The 10,872-nt window shown below is 36.5% G+C and overlaps 1 protein-coding gene across 1 annotated transcript in view; it reads right to left on the reverse strand.

The window, feature by feature from the left end:
- Nucleotides 1-7,945: 7,945 nt before the first annotated feature.
- Nucleotides 7,946-10,872, reverse strand: part of LOC306990528 (inhibin beta B chain) — an 11,542-nt gene continuing 8,615 nt past the window's right edge. The window contains exon 2 of the mRNA XM_079597481.1: nt 7,946-8,826. Coding sequence (XP_079453607.1) covers nt 8,051-8,826 — 776 coding nt within the window. The 3' untranslated portion in view covers nt 7,946-8,050. The remainder of the gene's footprint in view (nt 8,827-10,872) is intronic.

The raw sequence follows: 10,872 nt of genomic DNA on the forward strand, positions 1-10,872 counted from the left end.
GAAGTGATCTTGAGTTTATGCTGGATTTACTCGGAGGGGGAGATGTGTGTTTGAACAAACGGCCGTTTGCATTGTCGTGTCTAAACCGTAGATGAGTTGTAAAAAAAAACTGATGAATTGCACGTACTGTAGTTTAAACCATTTTGCAATTTCAATGCATTTACAGATGCTGATTTTAGAAAAAAAAAGACTAAAAAACATTAAATTAGTGCAGACAACTTGTGTGCTATATTGCAACGCGTGTGATTGAGAAAAAGGTGAAATAAAAGATAAATGTTAAATTAACTTAAACTTGCATTGGCAACTAACTGAAGTAAGTGTGTTGAAGTACTGGAATTACTGAAACTTAAAACACTTTAAAATCAAGCTATGCAAAATTTGGCGCATTTAAAATTAAATGAAAACGGAGAATATAAAAATAAAAGCTCATTCATAACATCAATAAACGCAGTAACAACACTTTACAATAAGTTTGAATGAACAATACTTCTACAGTATTCTACACACATTTAAAGTCAAAATCCAGTTTTTAATGTAGTTTATGTGTCTATGTGGTGTTTTTAATCTGATTTAAGACAAACCATGTGTAAGTTCATAAGTCAACAGCATTGCTGAGTATTTTATGCTTAAAACTGCTTAAAACTTTAAATAGGCCTATGTAATTTTGGTGATCAAAGATTAGTTTTAAGAGATAAAATTATTAACTACAGGAGGGACTTTAAGTCATAATATGTTCAATTAAATTTAGATAAGATGTAAGTGATTCACCATTCTCATGCATTACTTTGAATGAACTGCAAATGCGATATAAAAGAGATCATCTGTAAATAACTAAAATGTTTATTTTCCTCATGCATCTTTCATAAGACTTGCCAATTAGTATTAGTAGTTATGATGCTTTTATAGTGTTTTTAACGAGTGGATCTCTGAGCGAGTGAGTGAGTGAGTGGAGACGGGGCTCATTTGCATATTCATAGAACCGTGTATAAATGAGACATGGGTGTCGAGTTACATTCAAGCTATTTTAAGCCATGAAGACATTTTTTTTTAAAAAGTGTAAATATGTAATTTTAGTGATCAAAATTTACTTCTAAGGCATAAAATTAGTGACTACAGGGGGACTTTAAGTCATAATATGTTCAATTAAATTCAGATGAGATTTGATAAATAATTTTTTTTATTGATTCACCATTCTCATGCATTACTTTGAATGTACTGTGAATGAGATTTAAGAGATCATCTGTAAATCAAATGTTTATTTTCCTCATGCATCTTTCATAAGACTTGCCAATTAGCATAAGTAGTTATGATGTTTTTATAGTGTTTTTAACGAGTGGATCTCTGAGCGAGTGAGTGAGTGAGTGGAGGCGGGGCTCATTTCCATATTCATAGAACTGCGTATACTAAATGAGACACGGGTGTCGAGTTACATTCAAGCTATTTTAAGCCATGAAGCCATTTTAAAAAAAAGTGTAAAAATTTAATTTTGGTGATCAAAATTGACTTCTAAGGCATAAAATGAGTGACTACAGGGGGACTTTAAGTCATAATATGTTCAATTAAATTCAGATGAGATTTGATACATAAAAAATGTAATTCTCATGCATTACTTTGAATGTACTGTGAATGAGATTTAAGAGATAATCTGTATATAACTAAAATGTTCCTCATGCAAACCTTATAGCAAATAAATAGTTATGATGCTTTTTTTAGTTTATTGTCAGACTGTGGTCGTTGTATAATTTCGATGTGAAGTTCTGCCTAACACCTGATTTTGTGTTTTTGCAGAAGAAAGTAAATCGTACAGGTTTTCGGCGAGTAAATGATGACAGAAGCTATAGTCCTTGAACCACTGAGAGGGAATCAGGCCTTTTTCAGTATTAGTGTCTCCTGGATGCGGTGGGTAAAAATATCTGCGATCATCAACATATTTTGATTACTGAAGTGGAACATTCCAGAAATTCCCTTCCGCAAACTCACAAGGATGAAAAATTCTGGAGTGTTTTACACAGAACACAGCCGCCCGGTGACACACACACTGTGTTCGGCTACAGAGACATTTATTAGCAGCATCAGTTCATTGATGGGTTTACAGTCGCCCGTTACATCGAGATGGTTTGTGCCTCTCTGACTGGTTTATGAACTTCAGTCCAGATCACTCACCATATTTGGTATCGTCTATGAGTTTTGTGTTTTGCTCTCACATGATCTTTTCCACACGGATTCTCTTTGTGTTTGAGCAGAGAGGCGAGAACTGAAGCTTCAAGCCTGTAAAATAATGTTTGGAGGGAAACGTGTGTGTCTTCGCATCGCTTTTGAGTCTCTGTGTTGTGTTGTGCGAGTGCTGGGACAGGAACGTCAAACTCACGTCATTCAGTGTTATTGTGCTTTTGCAGCTCAGATATTATGATATATAATATCAGATATTATGATATAACTGTTTGTGCGTGAGACTTGTGTCAGATTTTTCAGACAGTTCATTTTATGTGTCAAAAGTTTGTGAAATTATGTGGATGTATGAGTGTGTAATTAGCATTCATTTTGGGTCGGTAAGATTTTTTTATGTTTTTGAAAGAAGTGTCTTCTGCTCACCAAGGCTGCGTTTACTTGATCAAAAATACAGTAAAAACAGTTATTATAGTTTAAAACAGCTGTTTTCTATTAGATTATATAGTAAAGTGTAATCATCATTACTCCAGTCTTCAGTGTCACATGATCCTTCAGAAATCAGTATAATGATGATCTGATGCTCAAGACACATTTATGATTAATATCGATGTTGAAAACAGTTGCTCATATTTTTGCGGATTCAAAAGTTTGGAGTCAGAATAAAAAGTAAAAAAAAAAAGAAAAAGAGTACATTACTTCAGTTTAAATTGATCAAAAGTGACTGTAAAGACATATATAATGTTACAAAAGATTCTGTTTCAAATAAATGTTGTTCTTTTGAACTTTCTATTCATCAAAGAATCCTGAAAAACAAGATGAATCACATTTTCTGCAAAAAAATTTAGCAGCTGTTTTCAACACTGATAATAATCACAACCATTATTAATAATTGAACACCAGTAATTGATAATAATTCAGCAGCAAATCAGCATATGTGACCCTGGACCACAAAACCAGTAAAGTTTTTTTTTTTTTTAAATTGAGATGTGTATATCATCTGGAAGCTGAATAAATAATCTCTCCACTGATGTGTGGTTTGTTAGGATAGGACAATATTTGGTCGAGACACAACTATTGAAAATCTGGAATCTGAGGAGCAAAAAAATGTAAACATTGAGAAAATCTCCTTTAAAGTTGTGCATTTATGTTCACGATTGTGCTGCATTCACTCACAAAAATACATGTTTTATATATTTACGGTAGGACATTTACTAAATATCTTCATGGAACATGATCTTAATATCCTAATGATTTTTTGCATGAAAGAAAAATTTATAATTTTGACCCATACAGTGTATAGTTGCTATTGCCACAGATATACCCGTGCGGCTCCAGACTGGGTTTGTGGTCCAGGGTCACATGTTAGAATGATTTCTGAAAGATCATGTGACACTAAAGTCATGAAAAATTCAGTTTGGATCACAGGAATAAATTACATTTTAAAATATATTCACATAGAAAACAGTTATTTAAAATTGTAATAATATTCACTGTTTTCGCTGTATTTTTAATCAAATAAATGCAGAAGATACTTTTATTCCAAAAAAAAAAATTTTTAAATGCCAACCCCAAAATTTTGACCAGTAGTGTATATAATTATGCACACTCGTACATACTGTACATATAATTCAGTGTTTTGTTCTTTTTATTATTATTATTATTATAGGCTTTCTCGGCTCTGATCTGATGTGTAAGCATGCATCTTTCTCTGGTTTCTCACAGTGATTAACAGCATAATTCACAGATTGAGAGGCTGTGTGTGTTTTTCCAAAACATGTAATTTGGCTGACAAACACACACATTCCCGCGCGACAGACACACTAATGTGCACGTATGCCACGGTGACAGATCTGGGATGTTCTGAGCTTTAAAATGACATGGTCAGTGGCGTTTAGTTTAGGCGTCACAACATGAAAGTTTATCACTTACTTCCTTATAGTTGTCCATAAAGGACAAAAAAACAAGATAGACAGCATGAGTCCATATGACTTGTGCACTATATTTCTAGTCTTGTCAATAGTACAGGGACGTCAATGACATCAAACATCCGTTCTCGTGTGTCTCATGAACGACCCATCAAATGGTGCAATATTAGATTTAAAGCAACACCGAGGAACTTCTCCTCTTCGGTCCCCCTACAGGTTGGAAGCGGAATTGTCCATTACCGCTGTCATAAATAATTTAGCCTACCGCAACTGTCGCACACACACTCGCTGACGCTGTTTATCCAGCGCCGGCTTTGGAAATAACGATGTCCACAGACAAGGTAAAGTATGTTGCATGATTTTATGAAAGTATGATGTATTGCGACATCAGAAACGAAGAAACAACTAAATAATGACTATTGTAACGCTTGACGTAAAGCAAGTCAAATTTGTAGTTTTCTTATGTCTCATTAGAACTACAAAAACGCGACCCGATGGCAGATATAGGGCCGCAAAGCGAATCCAGAAGTGCCGTTCACCCTGTTACGACTTGATGAACCACTGATACGATTTTGGAAACATTATTTTAAGGTAAAAAAAATCTTCCTTAGCCGTGTGTCCACCAAAGCGTTTTTTGCCGGCTGAAAACGCTAGGCGCTCTGCTAAAAACGGCGAGCTATGTGCGCTTGAGAGCATTTTGGCAGCGCAGTTTTTTTTTCAGTTGAGGCGCTTCGTTGCTATGATGAATATCTGTTGGTCAGTGTGGTATTAGTCCCGCCCCTCCTCCACTGTGATTGGTCGGTTGAGTAAAAAGTGACACTGATGAGCACTGCGTTTAACCCAAAGTTGAACATTCTTCAACTCTCGACAACCTGTAAAAAACGGCAAACGCTTCAGCGTGAAAAAGACGCTCAGCACCTCGTTACGCTCATGGTGTTTTAAAAACGCGGCGACCCCATTGAAAACAATTGAAAAAACACGCCAGCCGCGTGAAAAAACGCTGACTGGAAGATTTTCATATAATTTTACAGTTTTAGAAGTCTCTTCTCCTCACAATGGCTGCATTTATTTGATCAAAAATACAGTAAAAAAAAGTTAAATATTATTGCAATTTAACACAGCTGTTTTTAATGTGAATATATAGTAAAGTGTAATTTATTCCTGTGATCAAAGCTGAATTTTCAGCATCATTACTCCAGTCTTCAGTGTCACATGATCCTTCAGAAATCAACATATGATGATTTGCTGCTGAATTATTATTTGGTGCTCAATTATTAATAATGACTCTTATTATTATCAGTGTTAAAACAGTTGTGCTGTTTAATATTTTTTGTGGGTACATTTTTGTTAGTTTTCTTTGGCAACTAAAGTTCAAAAGAACTGCATTTATTTAGTGCAAGCCATGCAAAATACGCACTGCAGTTTAATATTTAGGGTTAAAGGTTTGTGCAACTAGTCATAGTGACGCTTGCTTTAGCAAACACAGTATATTTCTTAAAATTCGAACACAAAAGTTCATGCATTTCATCAAAGCCATAACCTCAGTTCAGCAACACCAAAGGTAATGGATTCGATTCCCAGGGAATGCATGAACTTTTGTGTTCGAATTTTAAGAAATATACTGTGTATTTATATTAAATAGAATTTTTTTTTTATGAATTATAACTGATAAAGTGTAAAGTCGCTTGGGATAAAAGTGTCTGCGACATGCATGAATGTAAATGTAACACAAGGCAGTCGAGTCTTGATGCAGAATAAGAAATTTATTTTCATAATAGTTACAAAGAACAAAATATTTAAAAGCATTTTTATCTTACATAAGCTGTACAGAGATGGCATGTATTTGACTCTAAATGATTCCGGAATAGATGCTAGAAGTATTAAATAGAAAACAGGAAAAAAAAGACAATTAAAATTGATGGAAAAATATGAAATATTCCATTTATCTACTGTACAAAAACAACTTGGAAATGGAATCCGCTCTATCGTACCCTGATACATCGTTTAGGCCTCTTGCGCATTTAAAAAGTATCTTACAAAAGAATCCGATGGCCTCGTCGTCTCACAATAGCTAAAGTCTTGGCCTCTTTGGTTCCATAATTCGGTATAATACATTTGAACAGCATTTAATTGCTTCTATAAAAATAACTTTCTTTTTTTCAATGGCAGGTTTTTTTTCTTCTTCTTCTTCTTCTTCTTCTTTACTAATAATGCAACTTCAGTGCAAACATTGTAACAACCATCCGCTCAGAGAAGGAAGCGAAAGTTTACATTTCAAGTATTGAAAACAGTTCATAACAAGTAGCTATAGTGTGGGTCATCCGGTGTAGTCACTACTATACATTGCATAGCTTGTGCGGCACTTATTTCAGAAGAATTGTGAACCACTTGGTACCTTCGAAGGCGAAGTGCTTTATATTGTGCATTTACAATATTTTGTTTTGCAAGTGCTATGAGATCGCTTGATTCACTGGTGTTTTAGAAGCGTGTTTTTCAAGTGTGTCTTCGGCTTGTTGCATGAATACTCAGGTTCCCGAGACACAAAAAGACACATGCCTCATGACTTATGAATAGACCTCATCGTGTCAGTCGAGAAACCCCGAACGTTTTGCTGCAGATGTTCAAGACGGACGCTCTGGAATGGATTGGTTGTCACTCATTGTAGGAAGAAGTGCTGACGTTGTTTTGAGAAGATGGTCAGTGCTTTTCGAGTCAGTTCTGGGCAGGTACATGGAGATAAATGTCTTTACGATCGCCTCTTTCAGTTTGTTCCATCATTTCAAGAGAGCTAAAGACGTTCCCATCGCTTTGATGTGAAAGCTGAGGGAATCGTACAAACCTGTAGAAAGGAGCTAAATCACTCGATGGTTAAAGAACATACATAAATATATGTACAAAGATGCGTGGAAGAGTTGGGGTGTGTGTTTGTGAGCATGCACTCTAAAAAATGCTGGGTTGTTTTAACCCAATATTGGGTCAAATATGGACAAACCCAAACTTTGGATCAAAAATGCAATTTAAAAATTTAACCCAATGGCTGGGTTTGTCCATATTTGACCCAAAATTGGGTTAAAACAACCCAACATTTTTTAGAGTGTGGATAAAGGTGCGGTCACACACCAAATTTCGAGATATTAGACCGCACGTTAAAGGATTAGTCCACTTCAGAGTTAAAACTTCTTGATGAACCCCCACGTCATCCAAGATATTTATGTCTTTCTTTCTTCGGTCGAAAAGAAACTACGTTTTTTGAGGAAAACATTTTCTCCATATAGTGACTTCAATGGGGTCCAACGGGTCGAAGGTCCAAATTGCAGTTTTAATGCAGCATCAAAGTCTCGACACGATCCCAGACGAGGAATAAGAGTCTTATCTAGACAAACCATCCGCCATTTTATAATAAAAATAGACATTTATATACTTTTTAACCACAAATGCGGGTCTGTGCTGTGATGCGCCACACATTGCGTAATTATGTTGAAAGGTTACGCAGGCGTAGGCGTATAGAAGTATAGATCTAGTGTTTACAAAGTGAGTGTGCAAAGACTAAGTCTAACGCCATTTACAAAAATAAATAAATAAAAGGTAAAACAACGATGTCGGGCGATTTTGACGTTTTTCGCCCTACACTACTTTTTCCACGTAATGTGTGAAGTCGTGGACATCCAAGATGAGCATTTGTGGTCAAAAAGTATATAAATGTTAATTTTTTTAATAAAATGGCGCATGGTTTGGCTATATAAGACTCTTATTCATCGACTGGCATCGTGTCGAGAAATGTTTTCCTCAAAAACCTTAATTTATTTTCGACTGAAGAAAGAAAGACATGAATCTTGGATGATATGGGGGAGAGTAAATGATCAGGAAATTTTTATTCTGTACTGAACTACTCCTTTTAAGTCATAAATATTACTTCTCACTCATTTCTAGAACATTTTCAGGTCCGTGTTTTGTTCTCAAGCGCAGCCGCACTCCTCGACGATCATGTTGGGAACGTCCCGTTTCACGATGTTGTATTCGTCGTCGAAGTACAGCATGGACATGGTGCTCAGTTTGGTCGGGATGCAGCAGGAGTTCATGGATCCTGGACTCATTCCCCGCATGCGGTATTGGTTCACCACAGCGGTGTGGAAGGACGAAGCCGATCCGGGAACCCCGGCCATGTACGCGGGACAATTCCCTTCGCAATAATTCCCAAAGTACCCAGACGGGGCGATGATCCAATCGTTCCAGCCGATGAGGCGGAAATCGATGTAAAACTGTTGTCGGCAACACAAGCTGCTGCTCCCGTCGCATTCTAGGCCTCGTTTTCGGATGCGATGTTTGTTGTCCGAAGCTCTCGCTTGAACAACCAGGAAGGGCCGGTGAGACTCGTCGTTTGTGTTCACCAAAACGGGCACGATTCCCATCTTGTCGCATCCCTCGCACCGAACGTCCAGGTTTTGCCGGCGATCGCCCTTGGAGAACACCATCTGCACGGCGTCCGTCAGCGGAAAGGTGTGCCAGCCGCTGCGTTTAAGATCCACGCGCTTCTCCACCAAGTTCCACTTGCTCCCGACGCCCGGCTCCTGCGAGTACACCTTGACCGTGATCTTCCTCCGAGTGCCCTTCTCCAGAACATTAGGCAGGAGTTTGAAGTATAACCACAGGTTCGCCTGGGACACGTGCAGGTTCTGGTTGCCCTCGTTGGAGATCACGAAAAACAGGCTGGTTTTGGAGGTCAAGGACTCGTCTGTGGGATCAAGAGAGGAGAAAACATGATCAGCTCAGTGCATTTCATCAACTGGTAATGCTCTTCGCTCATTTTTGACCGAAGATTGAAAAAAAAAAAATTATTCATCGGAACAGTACGAAACTTGAAAAAGGTTTTGGCACTTGCTATGTGAACACAAAAAAATCATGGACATGATTCGAACAGGTTAAATGGTCCTGCAAAAATAGTCACACTTGTGCTCCTCGTGGTCAAAAATGAGCGCAATGGAAATGAATGGGAGACGGATTTCCTCTAGTGGAAGCGTTTGGTACTGCGGCCGAACACAATCTCACTGAAAGCTAATTTTTTTAGGTATAAGGCTGAACATTTTTAAGACAACTTTGATTTTCTCACAGTTTTAGAGTAAAACGTGTTTTTTGAAAATGTATATTTCATATAAAAATAGTCTTATAGTATTTTTTGCAAATTTTTCATAACAATGCTATATGTGTTCGTTCTCATGAGATTATCATTACTGTAATGCAGTTATTTATGTGATTTATTGAAATATATTATTGAATTATTCTTTTCACATTACAGTAATGAGAATGGGGGGAAATGTGTCTTAATTGTCATAATAATAATTTCACTATAAAAAAAGTCACTATTTTTTCCTGCAACTAAGTGTCATTTTGTGCAAAATATAATAGTTTTTTCTGATTTTAGGGATCATTTTATTTTATTGGGGAGAAATATGTTGTCAAACAAATAATGTCACAATTACTTATATTTTTGTTCTATAGATCTAAACCTTTCATTAAAAATAAACATTTTATTTTATTAAACGTAAAATGAAACTTCAATTTAATATTCCATAAATAAGCTTCATTTTGTGCAAAATATAATAGATTTTTTATTTCTGAATTTTAGGGTAAAATATGACCCGAACATGGTTTCGTAAGGTTTCCATTTTATTTTATTAAACCTTAAATTAAACCTTATTCAACATAAATTAAATCCAGAACAAAAATACTACCAAGATGTCTAAACACTTTGCAATTTAAATAAGAAAAAATGCCAAAAAGAACAAATAATATTCATCATTCGTGCAAAATCAAATTTTTTATGTCTGATTTTATGGTAAAATATGACCCGCACATGTTCTTGATTGGTTTAATTGGAAACATTTAATTTTATTTAAACTTAAATTCAGCATAAATCAAAGGCCTACTACTATTATGTATAAATACTTTGAAATTTAAATAATGAAAATAATGAAAAATAAGTCCTATACATATATTTATAATACTATTTTGTGTTTGATTCTTCAGATTTGTGACCCGGACATGTTTGTCTCGAGCTGATCTTCTGTGTGTCGTTCTGGGGTCGGATCCAGTGCTGTCGGGGGTCTGGATGGAGATGACAGGACTGAGAGACTTCATGAGAACACAACACATCTTCCCAGCAAAAGCTGCTGAGCCGCAGAGAGCGCACAATGAGCCGCGTGACGTCACAGGAAACGCATCACAGGAGTCGACATACAGCGGTACAGTGAGAGCGATCAAGCACAACCCTACCACTTCCACAAAAGAAGCACATTTACATGACACTGGACGCTTTTGGAGACACCAAAACAATCAAAATGCATTCTTTCTTCTTCTCATCCGCATGCACATCATTTTTTATGTGATTTTTGTTACTTTCAACTTGTGCATCTGATCACATGCACTCATAAGTTATGCTTGAATTAGCAAACAAACTCTCTCACTCGCTTTTTCCCACTGCAGACTTCGACATAAAACTAGAAATGTGATGTTTCTACTGCTCTTTAATGCACTGGGAGGATTAATAAATCTGAGCCGTCTGTAATCCGGCTGAAAAGTATCCGCAAAACACACATAAAATGGAAATGTTTAAAAATAAATCTAAAAATATTCTGTATATGTCATACCTCATAAGTTATGTGTGCATGTGTATAATTGCGTGGATGAAGTGCGCAGCTGTGCAGAGAGAGAGAGAGAGGGGGGGGGGGAGAGAGAGAGAGAGAGAGGGGGAGAGAGAGAGAGAGAGAGAGAGAGAGAGAGA

The sequence above is a fragment of the Phoxinus phoxinus genome (genome assembly GCF_949152265.1).
Source record: "Phoxinus phoxinus genome assembly, chromosome: 22".
Taxonomy (NCBI): domain Eukaryota; kingdom Metazoa; phylum Chordata; class Actinopteri; order Cypriniformes; family Leuciscidae; genus Phoxinus; species Phoxinus phoxinus.